The following is a 27,764-nucleotide window of genomic DNA, read 5'->3' as shown; positions in this document are numbered from 1 at the left end:
TACATCAAAATGTGAGTGTCACTAAATATTGAGAATGTGGCAGTGAAAGTGATTTTGGATTTCTTTTATTTCTTAGAAGCAGTGATACAGAAGAAAATTTGACTATCTTTATTATTTTCACGTACTATATAATCTTATATGTATTATTTCCACAATGTAGACTTTATTACATTCATTTTGTTTTGTATGTTGAAATAGTAACAAGTTTTCTGTTTGCCTAGTCACTGTCACATTATAGGCCTTCTGAACTTCTATAATAATACTTAACCTTTCTGTTAATTCCTCTGCTGTCTGAAGTTGAGCTTTATGATTTCTCTTTTAATGTCTTACTCAAAAAAAAAAAATACTAGTTTTTTAGGGCTAAGAAGGGTCTAACAACAGTTCGAGTTCCATAAAATAGATTTGTGCAAGGTCCTTTAGTGATAATGTACATGACAGCCTATTATCTTACTTACCACTAAAATAGCATAATTGGGCATATTTGCTTGGAGACAGGTATCCTGTTAAAGATCTTGGGGTGCCTGGGCAGCTCAGTTGATTGAACGTCTGACTTAGGCTCAGGTCATGATTTCACGAGTTCATTTCATGATATACCATGAGTTTGAGCACCACATTGGCCTCTGTGCTGTCCGTGCAGAGCCCGCCTCAGATCCTGCGTCAGGTCCTCTGTCCCACCCCCCTTTTCATCCTTCTCCTGCTTGCGCTCTCTCTCTCTCAAAAAGAAACATTAAAAAGATTAAAAAAAGATCTTGACCAAAATAGGTCTCCATTATTTATAAATTGCCATAAATATTCAAGTTGTCCCCATTGCCATAAATATTCAAGTTTTACCTCATTTTCCAAACCTCTTGGTTTGGCCCTGTCCCCATTGCCATAAATATTCAAGTTTTACCTCATTTTCCAAACCTGTCCCTTTTTTGTGTGCACTTTGGGGGCACTGAAACTCTCCCAGTACATATAATTTAATTAGGAAATAGAATGGGGAAATTAGGCGCTTTCTACTCTGTCCCAACCCCCAATATTCTCTGCACTCTGGCCTCCATGTGGTAGCGACACTAACAGTTCAGTGGCAGTTCCCTTGATGTCTCTTGTTGAGGAGAGACATACCTTTAAGGAGGGACTTCAGCTGTTTGCATAGCTAAAATTTTGAAGATGGGAATATTTTGATATTTGTTTTGGCTTATTTCAGTGTTTTCCAGCTGATGAATTATGTAGTGAGATACATTTTTAATAGAAGGAACGAAGGTTATATACAAGTAAAATTATTCCAACACATTTTTCTTTAGTTTTCACTTTTTGGACAAATTTAATAGCATATTGAGTGATACATGCTTGGCCAAGAGACATATAAGAGACATATTTTCAAGTTTTCTTTTATAAAAGCAAAAGTACTTTAAAAAGTAAAAATGTAGAAAATAAATTTTAGGCATTTGATTTTAGATCTCCTCTGTTAAAGAGTTGGTTTGTTTTCTTCATCTTTTAAAGTAAGCATAGGTTTGTTAGTTTTTTTTACCCCTGTTCCAAATCCTCTTTTTTTCTACTTATGATGAAATTTCCTTTATTATTTACTTTTTCTGTATAAGAGAAATTTTAAATGACTGCATTTTAGACTCCCCCCCCCACCCCCCACAGGATAGATTCTCAAAAATGAAATCACTTGTCAAAGAGTGAATGTTCTTGCCTTGTATTTTACTTGATGATCAAAGACTGTATTTGTATTATTCTCCCTTGTTTATGCACTCTAGTGTCAGGAAATCTTCTACTATGTTTCTAGAGCAGATTTCCAATTTTAAAATACCAGTCTTCTAAAAAGTATAAGAGAAATTTCAGGGTTTTAGTAAAGATTGTTTTTCGAATAAAAGGGAAGAGTGGGATAATTATCACTTGCTCTTCCTGAATTCTGATAGTCACTGACCATTAGATTAGATGCATTCCTATTGACATAGGGAAGTAGATTCAGCTGACTGAAATAATGCTAGATCTTGGCAGTTTATGTTCTTTTTCACTGTGAAATATGCATGGAGAGCCATGGTGAGGTGGCAGGGGATTGGGGAAACATGTACCTTTCCTTTATGTGTATGATTCTGTTAACTTATACTCACTCAAAAGATTCTGCTAGCTACCAGCCTTAAAGCCAACATGTAGTTTATGAATTTGGGAGATTTAATGTATTGTGCCTTTTTATCTGTGATGGAATCTTTTTTTTTTTTTTTTAATTCTGTTTTCAACTGTAGAACGTATCCTGCACTAGAGACTTTAACAGAACCTCACCAGCTCACAGCTACTTTAAGTTGTGTAATTGGAGTAGCCCGCAGTTTGGTATCAGGGGGCAAATGGTTTCCTGAAGGTCCAACACACATGCTACCTCTGTTGATGAGAGCATTGCCTGGGGTGGATCCAAATGACTTCAGTAAATGCATGGTAAGCATATTTATCATTCTGTTTTGTGTCTGAGTTCTAATTGTGTGAGTTGGCATCCTGTTAAGTTTTGTTTAGAACATAGTTCAGTGTAAAATTTGTTAATGCTAAAAGGATTATATCTGTAGATGCCCAAGTTTAGATCTGTGGATGGTTAGTTGAGCTATATGTCATCCTTCAGAAGTAATGTGCCATAATCTGGATACATGTAATGATCACAGGATTTTTTCAACGCTTGCTGTATATTTACTATTTTCTTTAAGTAGAGATATTAAAAATCAGCATGTGATCATTTGTACTTCCCTTCATCTACACTGATGACAAGGGCATGATAACAGTTGCTGGGTGCAAAATGCCAGATCCCATTTATACACACCTCTCCTGACTTAGAATTTTGGCTCACCTTCCCTCTTCCCCAATCTGTAGCTTTTGCTTAAGAATTTCCTTTTTATCCTTAGTTAATTTTGCATCTTTGGGTGGGGGGCAAAGTTAACTTTTGATTGACAGAGAGTTGGAGAATGTTGTGCTTAAACATAATAAATAACTATGGAAGTAAATTTAATGTAACTTCATTACTAAAGTAACAGCTCCTTAATTATGAGGAATCTTAAAATGTTCAAATCTAAGTAAAAAATTTCCTGGAATATTACTGTGGTATTTCCCTTAAGATAATTTATTTGGGTACTTTTTTATTGTAGCTTATGGTATACTTGTATTTTTGAATTAGAATTACATAATTACTGTTAATTTTTTTGCATCTTCCCACAGATCACATTCCAGTTTATAGCAACATTTTCCACTCTGGTGCCTTTAGTAGATTGTTCATCTGTACTACAAGAAAGAAGTGACCTCACAGAAGTAAGGATGCTTACTGGTTGTAGAAAGATTGTTAACTGAGTTATAACTCTTACGTAAATGCATAGTAATATTTTTTTTTATTTTTTTTAATGTTTATTAATTTTTGACAGAGAGAGAGAGAGAGACACAGCATGAATGGGGGAGAGGCAGAGAGAGGAAAACACAGAATCTGAAGCAGACTCCAGGCTCTGAGCTGTCAGCACAGAGCCCGACGTGGGGCTTGAACTCATGGACCGTGAGATCATGACCTGAGCCCAAGTCAGATGCCCTACCAACTGAACCACCCAGGCACCCCACATAGTAGAATTTGATAGTTTAAATACCAACAGTTTCAGATTACTATTTTGTGGGGCGCCGGGTGGCTCACATTGGTTTAGCATCCGACTCCATTTCAGCTCAGATTGTGATCTCATGGTTTGGATTCTATGTCTCTCCCTTTCTTTCTCTGCCCCTATGCCTTTCTCTCTCTCTCTCTCTCTCTCTCTCTCAAGATAAATAAACATTAAGATTACTATTTTGTGATTAGAATGATATAAATGGAAGGCCAGGTCATTGGTAAGATAATCTGCAGAGCACCCACCAAATGCTGTAGGTCAAAAATAGGCTATTTTTGGGGCGCCTGGGTGGCGCAGTTGGTTGAGCGTCCGACTTCAGCCAGGTCACGATCTCGCGGTCCGTGAGTTCGAGCCCCGCATCAGGCTCTGGGCTGATGGCTCAGAGCCTGGAGCCTGTTTCCGATTCTGTGTCTCCCTCTCTCTCTGCCCCTCCCCCGTTCATGCTCTGTCTCTCTCTGTCCCAAAAATAAACAAATGTTGAAAAAAAAAAATTAAAAAAAAAAATAGGCTATTTTTTTATTTGTTTATTTTTGAGAGAGAGACAGACATTGTGAGTGGGGGAGGGACAGAGAAAGAGAGGGAGACACAGAATCCGAAGCAGGCTCCAGGCTCTGAACTGTCAGCACAGAGCCAGACAAAGGGCTCGAACCCATGAACCATGAGTTCATGACCTGAGATGAAGTCAGATGCTTAACCGACTGGAGCTACACAGGAGCCCCAGAAAATGGGCTATTTTTGTAAACAACTGACATCTGGAGGTGCATTTCAATTTTTTGTCACTTCTAATTTTCTGTTAAGCAAAGGTAGTGGTGGGTTTTTTAAATTTTGTTTTTGTTTGGTTTTAGCTTAGGAATAAATGTATTGAGGGGATTGACATCTAATGAAAAGACATTTTTTTCATTACTGACTGATTCTTCTAGAACTATTTTCTTTATTGTAGGCATGTTTCTACTTGAATTTTGTCATTTGAATATTCAAGTCGTAAGATAATTCTTTATACATACACTAGAAGTTTAAAAACTGTAGTTATTGAGAAAGATGGCTATTTGACTTCTATTTTGGGCCCTTTAAAATAATGCTAATTGCTGCTTATTTTGATTCCCGGAAAGGAGTAGGTTGGGTTTTTCTAAATTGATATGTGGTACTGGTACTGTTTCTCATCGTACTCAGTATAATAATGTAGTGTTAAATCTATTTTGTAGGCCATAATTGAGTTTCATTAGTTCTGAGAAAAAAATCAAAGGCTATTTTTAATTTTTCTCCACATTGAAATGTCATAGGTGGAACGAGAACTTTGTTCAGCCACAGCTGAATTTGAGGATTTCGTCTTACAATTTATGGACAGGTGAGTATGTGCTCCAGACCCGCTCTCTATTAGACATTGAAAGAAATGACTATCCTGTCCAAACAACTTCAGTCTCTTTGCATAACTACTGTCCTGGGACCGAGCTTCTGAAGTTATAAAAGGTCAAGTGATATGTGAACCTGCACAAATTGCATAGCTGTCATTCAAATAGTCATGACAATGGAGGGTTATCTAATTATCATCAAAAATGTTAAACTAGTTCTTAGTTGCTAAAATTATCCTTTCTTTGGATTATTTAGATGTTTTGGACTTATAGAAAGTAGCACATTGGAGCAAACAAGAGAAGAGACAGAAACTGAGAAAATGACTCATTTGGAGAGTTTGGTCGAATTAGGTCTGTCTTCTACGTTTAGTACAATCCTCACACAATGTTCCAAAGAAATATTTATGGTAAGAGTCTCATTGCTGCAAAAAATTAAATCCCAATCTTGTTTTCTTTGTTGTTTTAAAAATTGAGCTTCAAGTTACTTTAAATATTGTATCATGCCATTTATCCTTGGTTTCATACTAAAATTTGGAAAAGATGAACAGTTGATTCTCATTATATTTGCAAATTTCATATTTGCAAATTCATCTGCTTGCTAGAAAATTTGTTTGTAATCCCAGAATCTGTACTCACAGTGCTCTTGTGCAGATGTGTAAATTTGGCAAAAATTACGAGTTGCACGTGTTCACGGCTGAGGTTGAATAATGTAACACACTCTGCCTTCTTGTTTCAGCTCTAATACTGTAAGCAAGCTTTGTGTCTATTAATTTATTTATTTTAGAGTTTATTTATTTTTGAGAGAGATAGAATGTGAACAAGGGAGGGGCAGAGAGGGAGAATCCCAAGGAGGCTCCACGTGGTCAGTGCGCAGAGCCCAACGTAGGGCTCGAACTCAAAAACCATGAGATCATAACCTGAGCCAAAATCAAGAATCGGGTGTTTAACCAGCTCAGCCACCCGGGCACCCTGGCAAGTTTTACATCTATTTAGTGCCAGGTTTTCACATTTTGTGCTTTCTGTTGGGGATTTTGTGGTTTAAAATGGCCCCCAGGAGTAATGTTGCAGCACTGTCTACTGTTCTGAGCGTAAGAGAGTTATGATGTGCCTCACAGAAAATAACATGTTTTAGATGAGCTTTATTCAGGCATGGGTTACAGTGCCATTGGCTGGCTTCACTGTCAGTGAATCAACAATATATATTAAATACACATAAAGAAAATTATATATTTATCAGTTGATGAAAACCAGAGACTTGTTAGTACTTAATCCTGCATTTCCTCTAGGAACAGTGATTCAGTATTTGCTATATCAGTGCTCAAAGCAACTTTATAGAATATATTACATATAACAAGAATTGACTGCATTTTTTTAATCAGTTAAATACTGTTTGGGAGGAAAGTTTTGGAAATTGTTTATGCCATCACATGATAGAAATTAAATCCCAAGTATAAAAATCTGGCAAACTGTAGGGGTGCCTGGTTGGCTCAGTTGGTTGAATGTCTGACTCGGTATCAGCTCAGGTCATGATCTCAGGGTTGAAAGCTACCAGTGCAGAGCCTGCTTGGGAGTCTCTCTTTCTGCCCTTCTCCCTGCTTGCACTCTTTCTCTCTCTCTCTGTCTCAAAATAAATGAATGAACTTAAAAAAAAAAAAACCCACAAACTATAATGAATGGGAGTTTGTGTGTCCTCCCAAGACATTCTGTAAACATTCACTTATTCAGTATTGGTTGACACGTTATGTATAGTGTGGTCTTTAAGACCAGACTTTACTTCCGTTCATGTTTCATCTCCCTTCATCTGAGATTATGACTGTTCAATGTATTTATCTTGGGTAAAAGCTAAACTGCTTTACAGATGCATGAAATATTTACTGATATATGTTAGTATAGAAATTAATGTAAATTTTCTCATTTAACCAAAATCTTTGAAATCCTGAAAATTGTAAATGTCAAGAGTCCATTCTTTCATTTGGCAGTTCTGTGATATGATTGTAAAATTGCTTTCTGTGATGTGATTGTAAAAAAGCAGGATTCAAAACCTGCTTCCAGGTCTTTTAGAGTAGAGATAAATATTTATAGTTTGTAGCATTGTCAGAATGACAAAGTCTAAATATTAAGTACTCCAAAAACTTCCCTTTGTTATGTTGGATTAGCCAGCAAGATAATTTGCATTTGCTTCCAACAGCTATAGTTTTGTGTTTAATGTTTCTGTAGGAAATAAAATCTTGTGTCTGAAATGTTTTGTTCACGTTAGGGTTTTGTGCAAAGATTGTTCATAGATCTTGATGTTATATTGAATTATTTTTGTAATTCAGATGGTTAAATTTCCTACGTGGTTTTTTTTATAGTCTGAATCTCATTTTTCTTTTATGGTTCATAAGATGTTTAGTTTTCTTAAAAATGCTCATAAGACGTTTTCATTTCTTACATGTCTTAATAGGTCGCCCTTCAGAAAGTTTTTAATTTTTCTATTTCACATATATTTGAAACAAGAGTAGCAGGCCGCATGGTGGCCGACATGTGCCGTGCTGCTGTAAAGGTGAGTTTGGTTTCTTTTTTGGATGAATTAATGCATCAGTAACCAGCAGGTTTATATGGTTACTTATTTTTAGACATGTTTGTTATAACTTACAATATATCGTTCTTTCAGTAGCAGCTTACAACCCTTATTTGCCTCTGAAAATAGTGTTAGGGTATACTTTGTGAGTGTTGAATATTCATGGCCTTCCAGAAAACTTACTTATACAAATTTGTTTTCAGTGCTGCCCAGAGGAGTCTTTGAAGTTATTTGTTCCTCACTGCTGCAGTGTTATAACTCAGCTTACAATGAGTAAGTCATAAGGTTACTATTCTGTATTTGCAATTTTAGGTGATTTTTTTTTTTTTTTGGTTTCTAGAACTCTGTTGATGAAAACAGATTCTATAAGCTAAGCAATAATTAAATTAAATCTTGTAGTTTGGGACAGGGATTACTCAAATTAAGGTATCATCCAGGTGACATCTTAGAAATTTTACTTTGTTAAATTAGTATTTTCATATATACAAGAACATTCAGAGGTTGCCATAAAAAAATATCAGTTATTTTGTGAGAACTGGAGGAGCAGGAGTCCTGACTGATGTGTTTATTTTCTTGCAAATTGAGTTTTTACCTTTTCTGGAGCAAGTTCAGCCACATGAGGAAGGAATGAAAAGTCTCTCAAAAAGAGCGTCTTCTCAGCTGTTAGAGACACTAAAGACAAATATTGAAAAATGATGCATTTAAGTTGGATACATGGTTCTCTTTCCTTGATACTGTTTTGCCATTTTTAGATGATGATGTGTTAAATGAAGAAGAGCTAGATAAGGAGTTGCTGTGGAATCTTCAACTTTTGTCTGAGGTATTGTAAGTCTTTGGATTAAGGAAAGTAGTATGTAAATGTTGGCTTGGTTTTAGAATTTCAATTTTTTTTAATTGACATAAAAATATGAAAAATCTTAAGTTTTAGAAATTTCTTGATATGGCTACAAAATCAGATAATGTCATTTTCTTGTTATCAAAAGAGTGATATTGGTTGATGACTTTCCATGTGCAGCACTCTGCTTTTTACTGATTAATTCTGATATTAGTAACTTTCATTGAAAATTTTACCATTTTGGCAGTTCTTTTTTTTTTCCTTCCCCCTGTCTACATTCTAAATTTGGCTCTCAGTGAGACTTCATTTTCCTCTATGGGTTAGTTCACTGGGTAGCAAACAGAGAACTACATTTAAGTTTTGTCTCTTTGAGGAGATAGACCTTTTCTTTCCTTATGAATTATATCTACATTTAATTAATTTTCTAATTAGTTCTCATTAATATATAAGGAAAGCATATACATATATGTATGTAAAACTAGTTTGTTTGCAGATTTCTTATTGTTTCTAATCAGTTATCAGTAGATTTTACATCTTTAAAAATTTTTTTTTAGTTAATATATGTATTATTTAATTTACATCCAAGTTAGTTAGCATATAGTGCAACAGTATTTCAGGAGTAGATTCTTTAATGCCCTTACCCATTTAGCCCATCTCTCCGCCACAACCCCTTCAGTAACCCTCTGTTTGTTCTCTATATTTAAAAAAAAATTTTTTTTAATGTTTATTTATATTTGAGAGAGAGAGAATCCGAAGCAGGCTCCGGCTCTTAGATCAGCACAGAGCCTGATGTGGGGCTTGAACTCACAAGCTGTGAGATCTTGACCTGAGCTGAAGTCGGACACCTAACCGATTGAACCACCCAGGTGCCCTGTTCTCTATATTTAAGAGTCTCTTATGTTTTATCCCCCTCCCTGTTTTTATATTATTTTTTTTATATTTTTATATTATTTTTCCCTTCCCTTATGTTCATCTGTTTAGTATCTTAAATTCCTCATATGAGTGAAGTCATATATTTGTCTTTATCTGACTAATTTCACTTAGCATAATATCCTCCAGTTCTATCCACGTAGTTGCAAATAGCAAGATTCCATTCTTTTTGATTGCCGAGTAATACTCGTGTGTGTGTGTGTGTGTGTGTGTGTGTGCGCGCCTGTGTGCACGCCCCCCCACATCTTCTTTGTCCATTCATCCATCAATGGACATTTGGGCTCTTTCCATCCTTTGGATATTGTCGATAGCGCTGCATTGGGGTGTATATGTTCCCCTTTGAAACAGCGCACCTGTATCCCATGGATAAATACAATTGCAATTGCTGGATCATAGGGTAGTTCTATTTTTAATTATTTGAGGAACCGAAGAAATAAACTGTTTGGGAAAGGATGGTACTATGGTACATGAGAGCCTGAATTCAGAGAATGTGTTTTGATCTTAAAAAAGCATTGTTAGCTGCTATTTTGATATTTGCATTTTACTGGTCCCATATGATTTTCCCTTTTCCTATTTTTCTGATCTTTTTGTAAAGTAGCATACGTTAATGTTTAAAATAACATACATATATGTTTCCATAGGGGAATAATATAGGTGTTTTGCCAATTTTCACCCTTATGTGTTTTTCATGTAATAAACTTTACTTCTGGGGTGCCTGGGTGGCTTAGTCAGTTGAGCTTCTGACTTCGGCTCAGGTCATGATCTCAGGGTCTGTGAGTTTGAGCCCCGCGTCGGGCTCTATGCTGACAGCTCAGAGCCTAGAGCCTGCTTCAGATTCTGTGTCTCCCTCTCTCTCTGACCCTCCCGTACTCGTGCTCTGTCTCTCTCTGTCTCAAAAATAAATAAACTTTACTTCTCTAGACCAAAAAAAAAAAAAAAGAATTGTTAGAATATACTTAAAATGACAGTCCTAAAATGAATTAAAGTCATTTGAAGAGACACTGTTACTATTTTAGGCTACTTTAGTAGCTAAACATTGTCCATTGCATTAATTATTGATTCTTAATCTTTTCACCAAAATGTCTTGAACTATTTTCTTCCTCTTTTAGATTACTCGAGTGGATGGGAAGAAATTGCTTCTTTATAGGGAGCAGCTTGTAAAGATTCTCCAAAGAACCCTGCACCTGACCTGTAAGCAGGGTTACACTCTGTCTTGTAACCTTCTACACCACCTTCTTCGCTCTACGACACTCATCTACCCTACAGAGTACTGCAGTGTGCCAGGTGGCTTCGACAAGCCTCCTTCTGAATACTTTCCTATAAAGGCAGGTGTTGTCAGTAATCAAGATTTCAAGTACATATTGGGCTATTTTTCTAAGGATTCAAAGTGTGGGAGTTTTTCTTGTGTATAAAGGTATCACTTCTTTATCTTTAAAGTAGATTATTACGTTTATTATTGGAATTTTTAAACTTGGAAAGTGCAACATAGCCCTGGAACGGCTTAGTTTTCTTCTTTTTTGTTTGTATATGAAGTGAGTTGGTATGCTATTTGTAACCTCTATATTCCATATAATTTTATTGAGGAACTCAGTAGACTCACAGAAACTCACTATTGCTCTTAGAGTTGAGTGGCTCTTCAGGGAGACCTTTTTCTGGAGTGATAAGGAAGGGGGGTAAGATGTTTTCATGCCCTTTTTCGTGCATTTTTTGCTACCTTAGGTTTGGATTACTTCCACATTTTCTGGAAGACCTTTTATGTTACATGTGTATGTTCTTTTTTCAACTTCTCAACTTGCTGAACAAATGCTATTTTTTTCTAGGACTGGGGTAAACCAGGGGACTTGTGGAATCTGGGCATCCAGTGGCATGTTCCTTCTTCAGAGGAAGTGGCTTTTGCATTCTATCTGTTGGACTCTTTTCTTCAGCCTGAGCTCATCAAACTCCAGCACTGTGGTGATGGCGAACTTGAAATGTCTAGGTTAGTTTTCTTTCATAACCAGGAACTGTTACTTAGTTGCAGACTAAAATCTTTGTGCTTTTCCTTTCTCTGCAGCGTACCCGAATGATTTATTTTCAGTGTGTGTTTATATCTGCCATAAATGCAATTAGACAACTATTTAATATAGAGCAGTATAACAAATTCCTTCATGATTTTTAAGCCTTTTAAATAGAAAAACTTGGGGTTTTTTTCTAGTTTGCTTTTTGTGACTTCTACTTAGCAGTTTAGCTTGAGCATTTTTTGGGAAGTGTATGGAAATGCCTATTTTTCTAGATTCAGATTAGATGTTTTTTTAGGTTTTTTTTCTGTAATTCATATTATTGACATTAACAGTACTTAGTGAAATATCTGAGATGTTTTTCTTTTCCAAGAGGCTTTAACAAGGAACAATTATTTAAGATCATTAGACTTTTATAGTTTAAATCTTTGAAAGTTCCTAAAATAATATTAAGAAAGTTACTATGTGTCAAATACCAGGAAATTTTAATAAGCAAATTCAGTAGGAATGGAGAAGGAAAGAAGTACAATTGATGACTGAACTGCTTTTTGGAGTAAATGTGTAGCTAGTCCATTTTTGAAAGATGAACTATGTTGGGAGATCTTCTGTAACACTGTTTCCCCTTTTTGTTAGTGGTAGTGATCTTTGGGTGAATAGGTGATTGCATTCAGAATTGATTCACAAAGGGTAATCACTTGTTGTTACTTGTGATTATTTAGAGCTTGTTTAATTGTAAGCAGGTCTGTATTACCAGTAAATACTTATTTCATTACCTTGTATTATTAAGTGGGCCTTAAGACATTTTTTTACCTTAATATTGTATATCCCCACTTAAGGTTCTTGTACTCCACCCTAGACTCTAGAAGGCCTCTTGTTAGAAGGGGATTTGGAGTCTTCTAAAATATGAGGATACCTTTTGTCTTTTCCAGAGATGATATTCTACAGAGTCTGACTATAGTGCACAACTGTTTAATTGGGTCAGGAAACCTCCTACCTCCACTGAAAGGAGAGCCAGTTACTAACTTGTAAGTAAAAATAACCACTTTACATATTTTGCTGTTTTGCCATTTGGCATGATTTTAAGTCTTAGTCAAATAACGAGTCGCTGGTTTTGTTATTGGTGTTGTTTCTGTATCACTTGAACCGTTTTGTCATTGTTAGGCCAAAAATACCTGAGGCAGAATTTAGGTCTCTAAACTTTAAGGCTTTATTCAGTTTTTCATGTGATACCAGTGTAGGATAATTTTCATCGTTAATCGGTTTAAAAATATTGATACTAAGTTCATCCTGTAGTTTCTGAGTTAAGATAAAATGCTCTTTAAAAAAAAATTCCTTTTTTTGGTCAGCAATCACTGTTCATTAAGGATTTTACTGGAAAAATCTGCGTGTTTTTACATAAAAATTTGTTGAATGTTATTTTGAGCTTTTAAATTCTACTAAGTTGCTTTTCTGATTTTAAGTGCTTTTCAGACTATAACTATTGTGAGTGAATGTCTTTATTTAGTCCATTGTTAGTGCAACCATTTAAGTTGAAAAAAATGAGTTTAAATGAAATCAGCAATAACTGATTAATAGAAAATAATAGAAAAATAACTCTAGCTCAGTTATTAAGTAGATAGATGCTAGTTTCAGATCTAGTTTCATTATACTGCCTTAGATCATTTTCTCTCAACATCAACATCTCCTTGCTGAGCAAGTTCATGAAAATCCCATAAAAACAAGTAAGTAACCCCTGCCCCTCAAAAAACACAAAGGGAGGAATTTGTTGATTTGCAACAAAATTCTTAAACACTTCAAGGAGTGGTTTTAAAACATGGCTTGCTTGTGTTTCACATATTTTGTATAATCATTGCTTGGAGTCCTGCTTTCTCATGATTCCCATTTAATTTCCTTTAAAAACTGTTCCTAGGCATTGAACTTTAGATTGCTAATTAGATTTAAGAGGGAGAAGTAGGGTCATCTCAGGTAAGGAAATGTGTTTTAAGTTTGTCTAGGAATTTGCTGAGTTCTTTTAAAGCACTTTTGGTTTTCATCAGCATTATAGTTTGATCTAAGGGCAGTTTTACCAAAATTCATTTTTGTTAAGAGAGATTGATTTTAAACAGTATTTAAAAATGAGAGACCTGTGGAAATGGTTTTGATTTTCCTGATGATCTTAGCAGTATGTAATATAGTAAGAATTTAACTCTTATGGCATGCTAAAAACCTACTTCATATATAACAGATTTATTACATCAGTAAATTGAGTTCTTCTATAACATGTTGACTTTGAGAAATATGGTAGTTTAATCCAATAATTTATCTAAGAGCAAAAGCATGTATCTTCTGTATATATGATTAGCAGATTTTTAGTATTGAGTTATCCTGAGGATGCACTGCTGAAGGGTCCAGTCAGGAGACTGACAGGTTTCTGTGCAGTTCATATCAGTATGCACATGTGCCATGTGCACTGTGACAGGGAATCGGAGGAAGGTCTTTATCCTTTGAACTAAGTGCACATCAGGACAGAAGTTGCATATTTTGGTTATGATAAAACCAATTAGGTTTGTATATAATGAAATACATTTTCAATAAAGAGAAGAATACCATGTTGTTAACATTTTATGAATGCCATGGAATAGAAATAAGTAGACTGTTTGCCTATATTATTAGACATGATAAGCCTTAAAATGGATCTTGAGCATCTTTGTAGGTTTTTCCCAGAAAAATTGAGAAGGAAAGATAATTAAACTGGAAAGTTTTGTGTTTCAGAATTTTCACTTTCAGAGTGAAATTTTAATACCCTAAAAGATAATGAAGTAATGAAAAATTTATATTTAGTATAAATATGAAATGTTTTCTGGTATATTTAATAATACTTAATGAAATAAAATACAGAACGAAACTTAATTTGTTTTCATCATTGAGTGATATACATTTTTAGGGCCCTTTATATATATATGTAATAGTTACATACATGTAGGCAGGGATAATGATTATACAAAGTAGAATCAAAGATTAATGAGCAGCCCTTGGCCTTTGAATTGCCAGAAGAGGGGGTTTATAAAGTCTTATAAAGGCTTTTAAATAATTCTTAACAGAATCCTTCCCTTTAAAACCAATTTCTATCTGGTGTCTCCTTCATCTGAAATTTTAATTTATTTTGACAGCATAGGACTTTTTACATTTATTTTCTTTAACATTTCAACTTTTTTTGCACATAGCAAATTAGTTGTCACTGAAGTATCATAAAGTTAGCTTTATAAATTTAAAAAATTCTTATTCTAATATAGGTCCGTAATTGTTAAGATTTCTTAAATGTAAATTGATTTGAAAAAACTAATCAGAGTGCCTGGCTAGCTCAGTCAGAGGAACATGCTGACTCTTGATCTCAGGGTCATAAGTGTGAGCCCCATGTTGGGTGTAGAAATTACTTAAATAAATAAAACTTTAAAAAAAAAAAGAAAAAGAAAAAACTAGTCAAATAATTTCAGTTGATGATGCCATTGTTTTGTGATAATAAACCACACTGCCTAGTGTGAAGGAAGAGTATCTGTAGCATAATTCTTGGAGATTATAGCAGCAAGTCTCTATAAGAAACAGAGTCAAATACCAGGTAGGGGAGAAAAGGAAAGGTATAATTGTGATGAATTAGTTAGATGCCTAAGATGCCTGAGGAAATCACTCTTGTTAATAACAAACACTTTGGCTGTGGTATTGTGGGACATGGTGTATTTTCTGAAATACCAGACCAGTTTTTGGAAGCACCTACCAACCCAATTCTTTCTTTAAAATTAATCTTATATTTTTCTTATATAAAACTCAGTTAGGTAAAACGGTCCGGCTGGCTACTTAATTTTTTTCATCAGATCTTTCATTATTAAATTAGCTTTGCACGTGGACTAGTAGTATTTGTCTTCTAGAAAATTGCAATAATGAGAAACTGGGAACTTGGTTCAGTTCTGAGTTTTCCTGATCTTAGTTCCTGATAGAATATATGGCATAGTCTTAGAATCCCATTGTTCAAGTAAATGGCTGCTAGATGTGAAAACCAGTTTTCTGTGCATTGTATTAGAGACTGACAAAACATAAAATCTTAGGTGACTTGATTGTCCTAGGTATAAAGTAAATGATATACCTAATGGTATCTTCATCGTACTTTTTGGCCTTTGGCAGTGTAGGGTTACTAAATATCTTGTATTTATTATAAATTTTACTGTTTCAAAGGATGGGTAAAAGGTCCCTTGAGAGTAATGAAGGGTAAATTTCTTTAGAGCAATTTGAATTTTGGGCAGTTTTGTTAGGTACCAAGGTTGCTGAATTAATCTTCGAATGGAACCTCTCTATTTTGCTGTTGGAACCTTTAGTTAATGACTTAATAGAAATATGTGTGGTATAGTTTATACTCCTAGTTCTACCTTTATAGATGTGGAAGTTGGATTATATCTTTGCAGGGTCACACAGGAATGTTGGACATTTGCCTTTAATCCTCAAATCGTCATTAATTTCTCCTTTTGCAGTCCAGTCTTTATAATCTTTTAGGCCTAACCAGCTATCACAGGATGCAAAAAACTAACATCTATAAAAACAGGGTTACTCAAGGTAGAGGAGTCACCATTTTTCATCTGAGATATTTCTTCTTTACTTTGTGCCCCCTTTCCTCTGATAGATCTGTTAAGTCATTCTTAGTTAAACCATTCTTAGGATCTCAGCTTTTACTAACTTCTCAGTCAAAGAAAACTTCATATTTAAGTTGAGACCATTTCATTAATATGTGAAAGGATGTGTTGTTCTGCGATGAGGGGCAGGGCTAGCTAACCTCTCTTGGCACCTCCAGGAAACTACCCAGCTCTGCTGGGGGAGCTGCACACAGGAAAGGAAACAGTTACTACTCCACGGTGAGTAACCCTGTTTTCTCCTTATTTCACCTTCTGACTGTTTTCATTGATTTTTAAAAGCTTGTGTGTCAGACGTGGAAATAGCTCTTTTGCTCAGAGTTAATTTTAAACCTAGCAACCTTTAATTCCCATGGTAGAGTAAGAGCCAGCTTTTCATTTGTGTTCATAGCTATTACTGATGCCTAGGACTGAAATGGACAACAGAACACAGAAATGGGCCAATTGTTTCTTGTGAAACACTTGTAACCTTGAAAGGGAAAAAAAAATCTTTGTGTATTAGTGGCTTGGTTTTTATACTTTTTATGTTTGCTTTCATGATGGGGGGGATTGTTGGGAAGAGTAGGCTGTTCTTTCACCTACAGAAAAAAATTATTGTTTGTACTTGTTTCATGACAGTTCACCTAGCCTTCGTTTGCATATCTGATAAGCATTGTATATTTTGTTTTTCTTTTATTAGTCATTTCTTGCTTTTTCACCACCCTCTCTCCCACCAGTGATTGTTTTCATAGTTCTACTCTAATCCGATCTGGAGAAGATTGCCATCTAGTGGTACAAATAACATGGCTGTTGAAAATTTCTAGGTTTTTTTTTTTTTTTTTCTTTTTTAGTGGCACAAATATTGAACGCATTTTCTTATAAATGAGGTGGTGACCTTGTGCTGTCTAGTGCTTTGAAGCTGATTTAACTTTATTATTGTTGTGTAAATGGTATTATTTATAATATGTTGTGTTGGAATTTTTGTCAGACTTTTATTTGGTTCTTGAGGTCACATTATGATTGTTTGTAAAATGCACCAAGAAGAAAAGAATGAATTTCATGTGGGTTGGGGTAGTGATGGTATTTGATTTAAATTATACATATTGCTACTATAGCTTTAAATCAGAATGCACATCTGTAAGTGCTATTGTCACTTTAAATATGCTCCTCCTCTAAGATTGTGTAGGTAACTAAAAATGGCAAGAGCAGTTTTCAGTGTCAAAGTACAGGGCAGTACATATATACTTAGTGTGGCCACAAAAAGATACAATCACAGTATTACTTGGGTAGTGGATAGAGATTTCTTTTAGGTAATTATTCTTCTAAAGACCAGAGGAAATACTTTGTATAAATATGTATTTACACTTCTGAGAAACATTTAGTGTAAAACCTGTCAATCCAATCAGAGTTTAATTAATTTGTTAGAGAAGAAGAGATCTATTAAAACAGAATCTTAGGTAAAGAAAGGTAGAAGGAATTTGTGATGGATCAGAACAAATAAAGCTGAAATACATGTCTGACCAGATGCCTTTTGTACACTTAAGATAGGAAAGATGTGTTTTAATTCAGGTTTCAAAAGTAAAAGCCTAAGCTGATTTTATTTAAATGTACTTCTTAATATTTCAAAATTCCGTACAGGTTGAGATATTTTAAAACACTTGTAATCAGTGATAATATTTCTTCAGATTTTCTAGTAGGGTAACAGTTCAGAATGACACAGGAATTTTAAAGGTTAGCATCAGGGCTCTTACATGAGACTTGTTTTTGAATGTGATTATACTGCCGTTACTAGAGTCAGAAATGCATACAAGCAAAACATTGCAAATTCCCAACTGATAGTCTTTTTTTGTGTGTTTGTTTGTTAGTTTGTTTGTTTGATAGTTAGGGTTATTGCTTTTTTATGTTATTTGTAAGAAGAATTTTATGACTAGTTAAAATGCATGCTTGGTTCAATATTATTTGGTATTAGGTACAGACAGGTAAGGTACAAGAGCATTCTTACTTTACAAAGCTACTGATGTTTATATAGCAGCAGTGAGGAGACATCAGCTCTCATGTGATTGCTTATGGCAAACATTTCCTGTGCTGTAACAGGAAAGGAAGGATGGGGGAGTGGGGGATGGTCTTATGTTTTATGCTTGTTGCCTGAGCACAGTCTTTTTCTCTTTGGTGGTGAAATCTAATTTCAGTAGAGATGTTGGACTCCTTCATTGTAAAGGAATCTGATTTTAGTTTTAACTGACTGGATTTTGGATACATATATATTATTTAATCATACACAATTTTACAGAATGTTCCAGTTTGCAAAATGTTGCCAAAGGTTGAAGCTTTATAGGATGAAAACACAAATTTTATGAATCTGAATTTGAACTTGAGTCTCTGAAAAGCAAATTCGTATTTTATGTTATAAGATATAACCATTCTGGGGTGCCTGGGTGGCTCACTCGGTTGAGCGTCTGACTCCTGATATTGGTTCAGGTCACGATCTCATGGTTCGTGAGTACAAGCCCCACACTGTGCTCTGCGCTGACAGTGTGGAGCCTGCTGAAAATTCTCTCCCTCTGCTTCCCCACTTGCACTAGTGTGCACTCTCTCCCCCTCTCTCAAAAATAAACGTTAAAAAAATAAAAGACAAATTTAAAAAGTATATAATCGTGATTTATTAGGCTTGGTTTGAAACACAAACAGTATTGCTAGTGAGGGACATAGTAAAATAATTGGCAGTTTATTAATCTTAATATTATTGCCCACTTAGACAAATCCCAGAATTCGTAACTACCAAATATTAAGATAGAGATAACTTGCTTAATTCAAGTTTAAAAAATACAATATAGACAGGGGTATGTTGATTTAAGATTAGTTTTTTCTTCATGATAAGTGATGTGTAGTTCATGAATGAGGAGTAATCACTATAAGATTTCTGTTTATTACTAATTAGCTTTGTGTTGGATATGCTTACCCCATGTTCCCTTGGCATTTGTGCCTATGCTCTTCCTCTTAGAAAGTATTATCTTTTTGTTTATAAAAAGTCATTGAATTGATGCGTATTTTGAAATAAAATGTTGAAAATATTTTTCATTGAAGAAAATTTAGATTTCAAATATAAAGATTTATATTCCCTAGTAAAATCTGTTCTTACATACCTTAACAGTGGCTTTTAATTGTTTGATGAGTTTAAGTAGCTAGGTCTGGTTCTGGTAACATAATTCTTTGTGGCAGGTCTTTATTTAGGAAACACAGTGTTTTTATATCTGATCGTTTTTCAAAAGAAGTAGTGGCATTTTACTGCAGGTGTTAGGAGAGATCAGTGTGGGTGGTTTTAAGGGGAAGAGTAATGATTATTTAAAGAAGCTTGTCAGCTGTATATTCTTTAGTAAAACTTGAGTTTTTGGTGTCTAGTTTTAACCTTTATTATACCATTATAAAGCCTACTTTTCTTTGGATAAATGTATAAATGTGTATCATCAGACTTAAGCTTTTACACTTGAATATTAAATATTGTTATGTTTATTTGGGTGGTGAATTTTCCCCCATAAAGTCATTAATTTAATTAACATTTTCTTTAAGATGAATTAATATTGTCCTTACTGAAACAGATAGCATTAATCTTCAGAAGGATAGAGTAAAGAGTTGAAGTATTGAAGATGAGAAATGTGTTTATTAAAAAAGCATCATCTTTGTTTTGATTTAAACATTCTAGCAATGACACTTTTCCCTTTCATCCTTCTTATTGGTATTATTAATAAATGCAAGCACTCTTGTTTTTATACAGGGTACCAAGTATGGTGTCCTTGGAAGAGACAAAGTTGTATACTGGACTTGAATACGGTATGTAAATTCTGGTCTGAATAAGTTTTATGGGGAGAATTTTGGTCAGTTACTGTATAATAATTAACATGAAATAATTTGTAGTTAGAATTTTCCTAGTCTCTTTTCCATATAAAATGAATATTAGTTAGCTATAATAGCTGTCTTTGCTTTTCCTAGAGAAACTGGAAATTTATTTATACAAGAAAAGTCAATAAAAGATAAACGTTTGGATGCTTTCTTATTTATTTGTGAGAGGGAGTGGGGAAGGGCCAGAGAGAGAGGGAGAAAGAATCCCAACCAGGTTCCGTGCTGTCAGGACAGAGCCCAACGCAGGGCTCAATCCCGTGAACCATGAGATCATGACCTGAACCAAAGTTAAGAGTTGAATGCTTAACTGACTGAGCCACCCAGGCTCCCCAATATTTGGATGCTTTCTGTGTGCAAAGGCAGTTTTTCATATCTAGTCATGTGCATTTATGTTGAGAATTGATTTAGAACTGATACTTTATATTTGATGTGAATGTAGGAATAGTACAACCTTTATTCTAATGATCTTTGTGTCTTCCTGTCATAGTGAATTAAATTTCATATAAGTATGTAAAACGTGTTAATTTAATGTTCTGAATCTAACATTAATAGAAATTTAGCACATTTCCTTATTGCTGGATTAACAGTGGAATGAATTGCTAAGGTGTAATTTTTGTTTGCTTGATTTGGGTTACCCCTAACCAATTAGAGAATCCTACACATTTATGATCACTACTTAGTGTCTAGAGCCTTTGAAATATTGGCAAAGTGGTTTTTTTCTCCCTCCTCCTTTACTGCCCAATAAAGTTTTATAAGCAGGTCTTTGTAAATGTGAAGGTTTTAAAAGTTACTCTGGATCATGCCTAGACACTAATCCAACTGTGATAAAAGGCAGACCCATTTGGTTTTTTTCCTTGATACATTATTTATTCTTGACATAAACTTGATAGAAGCTTCAGCATTCTGGGGAGCATTCGGTGTGTCTAAAATGCCTTGTCTCATTTTCTAAAAAATAGATCTATCCAGAGAGAACCACCGAGAAGCAATTGCTAGGGTCATAAGGAAACTTCTCAGTAAGTACATGTATGCTTTTAACTTATTTTTACTAATAAATATTTAGGCATTTTGTAGCATATGTGCTTTTACTTTATTTAAATTCTAAAGAGAATATAAGGTAGTATTTTTTTTCTTAACTAATAGATTCCTAACTGATATATCAGTATTCTTGTAGTAATTCCAAATATTTTAAACAAAATCCTTCTTCTTTTATTATAGACCACATACTTAACAATTCAGAGGATGATACCAAGTCTTTGTTTCTTATCATAAAGGTACAGTTATCCTTTAGTGGGTGCATGATTATTAATGTGACTAGGTTTGACACGATCACTTGTAAATGTAAAATTTAAAATTCTTTGACACAGGTTATTGGAGACCTTTTGCAGTTCCAAGGATCTCACAAGCATGAATTTGACTCTCGTTGGAAAAGCTTTAACCTAGTAAAGAAATCAATGGAAAATCGGGTCAGTATTTTCACCTACAAACTCTGAATTAATTTTTTTAAATGTGTATAATATTGATGTAGCCGCTTGATCTAGCAATTGCTCAACATACACATGAAGTTTCCCTATGCGTAAAAATAGTAGATTTTCAAATATTGTATTGTGGTATAATCAGAAGGATTGTAGAAAAATGTTTTCCTGATATAAACTCTTCTGTGAATTTCCATGAGTCTCTGAACTCTTATTGGGTATTTGGAGTGTGATAACTTGGCAGGCTGCTGTGTAACAACTTGAGGGAATAAAAGATAGGAGGAATTGTCCACAGGCATGAATTTAAAGCATCTCACTTTATGGAGATCTCAGAAAAATATGTCTTATGTTATTTTTGCACTCCAGACCTCAGTACAAGCTTTTCGAGAATTTGGAAGAAAGAATACTTAAGCCAGCCCTTTGATGTTGACAGCAGTGTTCTTCTGTGGGAGACTTTTATTGAATTTGAGTCTAAAAAGGTTGTAGGAATGTGTTACTTAGGCAGAGGTCGCTACGTACATTATTAGAAGGAATAGCATGTAAAATAGGGCAGGGAGGGGCGCCTGGGTGGCTCAGTCCGTTGAGCGTCCGACTTCGGCTCAAGTCATGATCTCATGGTCCCGTCCGTGAGTTCAAGCCCCGCGTCAGGCTCTGTGCTGACCGCTCAGAGCCTGGAGCCTGTTTCGGATTCTGTGTCTCCCTCTCTCTCTGCCCCTCCCCCGTTCATGCTCTGTCTCTCTCTGTCTCAAAAATAAATAATGTTAAAAAATAAAAAAAATAAAAAAATAAGGCAGGGAGACAAACAAACATGGCATGCTTTGGAGAACAGTGGCTAGTGAACAGAATGGCATGAGGTAACAAGGTCGTTTATAGTTTCATCCCAAGAAAGTGCTTCAGTTTTATATTCAGCATTGGGGGAGTCATTAAAATTTCTCAGGTAGATCTGATTTGAATATTGGAAAGACCAGTCTTTGATCAATCAAAATTAAAATGAATTCAATGAACTTTGAAGAGCTCTGTCATCACTGTGAAAAATAAGCAATAGGAAATTGAGGCTGTAAGCAGGGAGGGCAGTTAAACTATTATAAACAGTCCAGATGGAAGAACACAACCTGAATCAAGTCAGTGGCATTGGGATGCAAATAAGGTGTTTTGAAAAAGAAGAAATTGGGGCGCCTGGGTGGCGCAGTTGGTTGAGCGTCCGACTTCAGCCAGGTCACGATCTCGCGGTCCGTGAGTTCGAGCCCCGCGTCAGGCTCTGGGCTGATGGCTCGGAGCCTGGATCCTGTTCCAATTCTGTGTCTCCCTCTCTCTCTGCCCCTCCCCCGTTCATGCTCTGTCTCTCTCTGTCCCAAAATAAATAAAAGACGTTGAAAAAGAAGAAATTGTGGGGACTTAATGACTAGTGAGAAGAAGGTATGAAAGGGGAGCAATCTTTGAGTTCCAGCCATTTGCCGTTAGTGAGCAGGTGGAAGGTAGGGTGGTAGGGGAGAACATAAAAGATAATTCTTAGAAAAATAACAGATACTAATTTCTGTAGTAAACATACACAGTTAACCTGGAAAGGCTATGTATAAATGTAACAGGGTCAAGCAATTTTCTTAGTAGTCTGATTTTATACTTTCCAGTATTTGACTGAATAAGGACCAGCTTAGTTCCTTTCCCACGCATGGATCCGTTAATAAACTACCAGAGAAAAACACAGTGTTGGATGACCCATTTAAAGGGGATATTTCTTCAAAAGGGGCGGGGGGCGGGGTAATATTTCTCCTAGTAGCCATAAAATTAACTGAAATAGTATCTTTTAATATAAGCCTGATCACTTAGAATAAATGAAATTCCTCTATTACCCACCAGCCACCATGGACCTTTACTGTACTAATTTTTCTATAAAGGATTCAGGGGAAGCCACTGGTGTGGAACTTCCAGACAATGTTGAAGTGTCTTCTACTTTGTTTTCTAGCTCCATGGGAAAAAACAACATATCAGAGCACTGTTGATTGACAGAGTAATGTTGCAGCATGAGGTAAATCTCTTTAAAATCATGACGACTTTTTTAAATGACAGTTTTCCAGATGAATGTCATTATTTGTGTTACTTCATAGTTAAATGAACTTTTTACTTTTTAGTAAAAAACTTTGGGGTTTGATTTTACACTGTTTAATTTTCATAGCTACGAACACTGACTGTTGAGGGTTGTGAATATAAAAGGATACATCAAGATATGATCAGAGATCTACTTCGTTTATCTACAAGTTCGTACAGTCAGGTAAAGCCAGTCAACTCGACCTCCCCCTCCCATTTTATTACAGGGCAATCTGAATATCCCCATTTCAAATCCAAGGAGGTTTAAGTAATTTATTGGCATAGAAAACACCTTTCAAATTGCAAATATTCTCAAGCTAATTTTAGTAGTCTTTTTAAAATAATGTTGATCTTAACGGTTTGTTATTGCTTCTCAAATTTCTTTAAAAATGTAAAGTTAGTAGATTGTGTAATGTTGCTCCCACTTAATCAGATGACATGATGAAGGCCAGTCTGGGAAGGTGGTATAATTCCTCCTAGGTGTTATGCTTGGGTTTCAGCAACCTGCTGCCATCTGAATTATGGGGTCCATCCTTTCAGGTAGCATAGGACCAAGAGATTATCTCTAAGCAGAGACAACTGGAAAAACCAAAATTCATGAACAGCTAATTACTCTGTCTTTATAAAATAATGTAAATTAGGAAACTAGTCTCTAACTCAAAGATTGTACCTCAAGTAATGTTTAAAAGAGTTTGAAATATGTACATTGTGTCACTTTTACTATAGTCATTATTTGTTACTATTTGGTTTGTGGGTTATAAACTTATACTGAATCTTCTGTTTGGGTTCAAGAAAGTCTTTATGTTTCTCTGTGTAGACAGGAGAGAAAATCTTAACTCTTCTCATCAAAAGTAAGTCAGAAGAGAAAGTTGACTAGTCTGCTGATTATGTTAAGGAATAAGCACATATCAGCTCTATTCAGTCTCTCCTTTATCAAAAATATCTGAACCTGTGTAACCTAAACCATGGATGTGGTTGGTGGTAATATGCATTCCTTTTAGTAAAAAGATAGTCCTTTACTTGTTTTTGCTAAGGTATGTGCTTGGATGTATTTTTCTGTTACTACACCAATATTTAAGTTATTTTTGATAATTCATTTAGAAACATTTTCTAGTTTGTCTACCATTTAATAAACATCCTCTGTACTTTCTTCAGGTCAGAAATAAGGCTCAGCAAACGTTTTTTGCTGCCTTGGGCGCATATAACTTCTGTTGCAGAGATATCATTCCCTTGGTTTTGGAGTTCTTACGGCCCGATAGACAAGATGTCACACAACAGCAATTCAAGGTATAAGGTTTTCTGTTTTACTTTATCCTGAAAATTTTCAGATATACAGAAAGTTGAAAGAATTATACAGTAAACATCCATATGTCCACCACTCAGATTCTGTATTTAACATTTTGCTGTGTTTGCCTTATCACATATCTGTCTCTATATCCATCCTTTTTTTTTTATGTCAAAGTAAATTGAAGACATCCATACCCTTCACCTTTAAACATACAGTTGTTTTTTCTCCCTAATAGTTGACCTACCTATGTTATGATTGTTGTTACGGTGGAGAAAATGCAGGCTGCTATTTGAGTTGAGCACCAGTGGTAAATAGCCTGGCTGGCCTGTAGGAGAGGCAGGTGAAAGACCAAAAGGTGTAGGGTAATGAGACCAGCGTGTTGGAAGGCCTGAGACCAGAAGAAACATAGTGAGTTTGAGTAACTGAGTCAAAGCTCGTATGATTGGAGCAGAGGGGGAAGGGAACGACATAAGATAAGGAAAATAGTATATCCCACAGGAGTACAATAGAGTATAGATAAAATATAATGATTGCTTATACTGTAAGAAGTAGGTTGATTGAACATGATTTAGGAGAGAGAATTGATAAGACTTGGTGGTTGAATATGAAGGTAGTGAACTGAAAGGAGGTATCATAATTACACAGGTTCTAAATTGTACAGCTGGTTATTGGGTCATCAGAGAGAGAACAGGAAGACTAGATGATGAATTTGTTTGAACAAGTTATATTTGAAGTGTTTCCTGTAAACTAAGAGTCATTATCAAATAGGCAGGCAGACCTCATTTCTCCACAACACACCATTTCAGCATGTGTTGATGACAGTGAAACCTTTGGGCACGGGTAAGAGAGCCAACGAGGAGAGTGAGAAGAGAAGAGGACCAGGGTAACAAGTATTGAGAAAACTCCATTAGAACCCCAAGAAGAAGAGGTAACCAAGGAGGGAAAGATCCGAAAGATACTAAGAAGCGAGAGGTTACAGAAGCCACGGGGAGATCTTTCCCTGAGAGAAGAGAGACTCAGCAGATCATTTGCTTTCCGGAGGGAGTTAAGATTACAACTTTACGTGTTCCTTGATGTTGGCTTATAATACCAGTCAACAAACCATAGCTTGGGCTCAGTTGGTTGCTTTGATAAGTAAAGTTGCATTGGAACACAGTCATGTCATGTCTGTGGCTGCTTTCACACTACAATGGCATAGTTGTGACAGAGACCATATGGCCAACTATTTACTGTTAACCCTTTAGAGAAAAAGTTTGCTGACCTCTGATGTAGATGTAGCATTCAGGAGTACTGTGGAATGTCTAACTTGTAGAGTGGTACATTGTCCACCATGTTGGGAGCAGCTTAAAGGGACAAAATCAGGTAGATCAAGTTAAGACCAAAAGTGAAAAATGTCTATTAGGTCAGTAAAACCAAATTACCAGTGACCTATGAGAACCTGTAAAGAGGAGTAGAGTACGTGGTAGGTAATAAGCCAGATCAGAATGGCGTTAGGATGAATGTTCAGAAAATAAGATAATAGCTCTTTTCATGAAAATGGGGTATCTTTGAAAAGGGTACCCCGTGTCATCAGAATCATTCTGATTAACTCAGCGTCTATGAGTAAAAAGTACACAGTATAATAAAGTAACCTAGTTTTTATATACTTAAAATACATCACAACCAGATTTTAGAAATTATTCCAGACATGCCCTAAAATGCTAAGAGTGGCATATTTTATGGTCTCCGTGATATAATTGTAGTAGAAGAGAATTGGAATGGAAGCTCTATCTTTAAAAACAACAGCTTTACATTTCTGTGTTATCTTACTAATAGCTATTCTTTGAGCTAATCCTCTAGTAGATGATTTAGGGAAAATATTACTGAATGCGAATTAAAGGTCAAGTTCAGGTTTCTAAAAGTAACATGTTAAGTGTGTGAACCTATTTTACCAACCAGTATCAGACACTTAAATAGTAGTAAATTTAAAAACAACTCATAGGTGAATTGGCTACAGCTAAACGGTGCTCTTACTTCCCATATTAATTATTTTTTCCTGCAGGGTGCCTTGTATTGTCTCCTTGGAAATCACAGTGGTGTATGTTTGGCAAACCTTCATGATTGGGACTGTATTGTACAGACGTGGCCAGCAATTGTTTCTTCTGGGCTTAGCAAAGCGATGTCCCTGGAAAAACCATCAATAGTGAGACTATTTGATGATCTTGCAGAAAAGATTCATCGGCAATATGAAACAATTGGCTTGGACTTCTCAGTAAGCAAAAACCATTTTTTTAATTCAGATTTTAGTGGAAATTAACATTTGCTTTCTGTTTCCTTTTTGTACTCAGTAATCATTATGGTAGGTAGCAGGGTGGAGTGTGAATTTGGAGCCTGGCCAGGAGACAGGTAGGAGGTTTTTCTTCCAAGAGGCAACAAAAGGTTATTACACTGTTGCATTTACCATTATTCTTTGTATATGCATGGGCTCGTTTTTTCAGAGTTGATTATATTTTAGAAGGTCACTCTTAATAGTCAAAGTCACATAAGTTTGATCAGAGGGTTCATCATTTATAGTGATGAATATTAAAATTGGATGATTTGACACATGAGGAAGGCTATCAATTTCAGTGGTGCTCATATGGAGAGATATAGCAGGTGCATATGTATACACCCATCATAACTGAGGGTGGATAAAAGTGGTGTGAGTGCAGATGAATTGCCTTCTTCTCTAAAGTAATTGTGTTTGACATCCATCCTTTGGTTTGAAAACCACTGCTCTAAACATATTCCTTTTCTGTAAAACATAGTCTTGTTATTTGCAGCTGTCATTAGATTATGTGTTTGTGTTTTTTTTAAGATTTTATTTTTTTAAGTAATCTCTGCACCCAGCGTGGGCTCAAACTCAAAACACTGAGATCAAGAGTTGTGTGCTCTACTGGTTAAGCCAGCTAGGCTCCCCAGCTTATGCTTTCTTTAAAAAAAGTTTTGGGTTTTTTTTTTTTTTAATACATAATTTACATAACAAAAAATACACCGTTTTAACTTAACACAATAGCATACTGTATATTCACAATAGTATATTCTCAGGGCTCTGCAACCATCACTACTCTCATTTCAGAACACTGTC

General features: G+C 35.4%; 1 protein-coding gene across 2 annotated transcripts in view; it reads left to right on the top strand.

Moving 5' to 3' along the window:
• PSME4 (proteasome activator subunit 4) overlaps positions 1-27,764 on the top strand; it is a 100,198-nt gene that overhangs the window by 41,382 nt on the left and 31,052 nt on the right. For both annotated transcript variants that reach the window (XM_043603382.1, XM_043603381.1), the window contains 18 exons: positions 2,235-2,421; positions 3,187-3,276; positions 4,892-4,956; positions 5,217-5,367; positions 7,404-7,502; positions 7,724-7,793; positions 8,273-8,340; positions 10,395-10,610; positions 11,106-11,263; positions 12,212-12,307; positions 19,689-19,744; positions 20,770-20,826; positions 21,029-21,084; positions 21,178-21,276; positions 23,249-23,311; positions 23,459-23,554; positions 24,526-24,657; positions 26,700-26,909. In XM_043603382.1, the coding sequence (XP_043459317.1) occupies positions 2,235-2,421; positions 3,187-3,276; positions 4,892-4,956; positions 5,217-5,367; positions 7,404-7,502; positions 7,724-7,793; positions 8,273-8,340; positions 10,395-10,610; positions 11,106-11,263; positions 12,212-12,307; positions 19,689-19,744; positions 20,770-20,826; positions 21,029-21,084; positions 21,178-21,276; positions 23,249-23,311; positions 23,459-23,554; positions 24,526-24,657; positions 26,700-26,909 (1,969 nt within the window). The remainder of the gene's footprint in view (positions 1-2,234; positions 2,422-3,186; positions 3,277-4,891; positions 4,957-5,216; positions 5,368-7,403; positions 7,503-7,723; positions 7,794-8,272; positions 8,341-10,394; positions 10,611-11,105; positions 11,264-12,211; positions 12,308-19,688; positions 19,745-20,769; positions 20,827-21,028; positions 21,085-21,177; positions 21,277-23,248; positions 23,312-23,458; positions 23,555-24,525; positions 24,658-26,699; positions 26,910-27,764) is intronic.

The sequence above is a fragment of the Prionailurus bengalensis genome, chromosome A3 (assembly GCF_016509475.1).
Source record: "Prionailurus bengalensis isolate Pbe53 chromosome A3, Fcat_Pben_1.1_paternal_pri, whole genome shotgun sequence".
Lineage (NCBI taxonomy): Eukaryota > Metazoa > Chordata > Mammalia > Carnivora > Felidae > Prionailurus > Prionailurus bengalensis.
The sequence above is the reverse complement of the archived record's forward strand: the minus strand, read 5'-3'. Positions and strand labels throughout refer to the sequence as shown.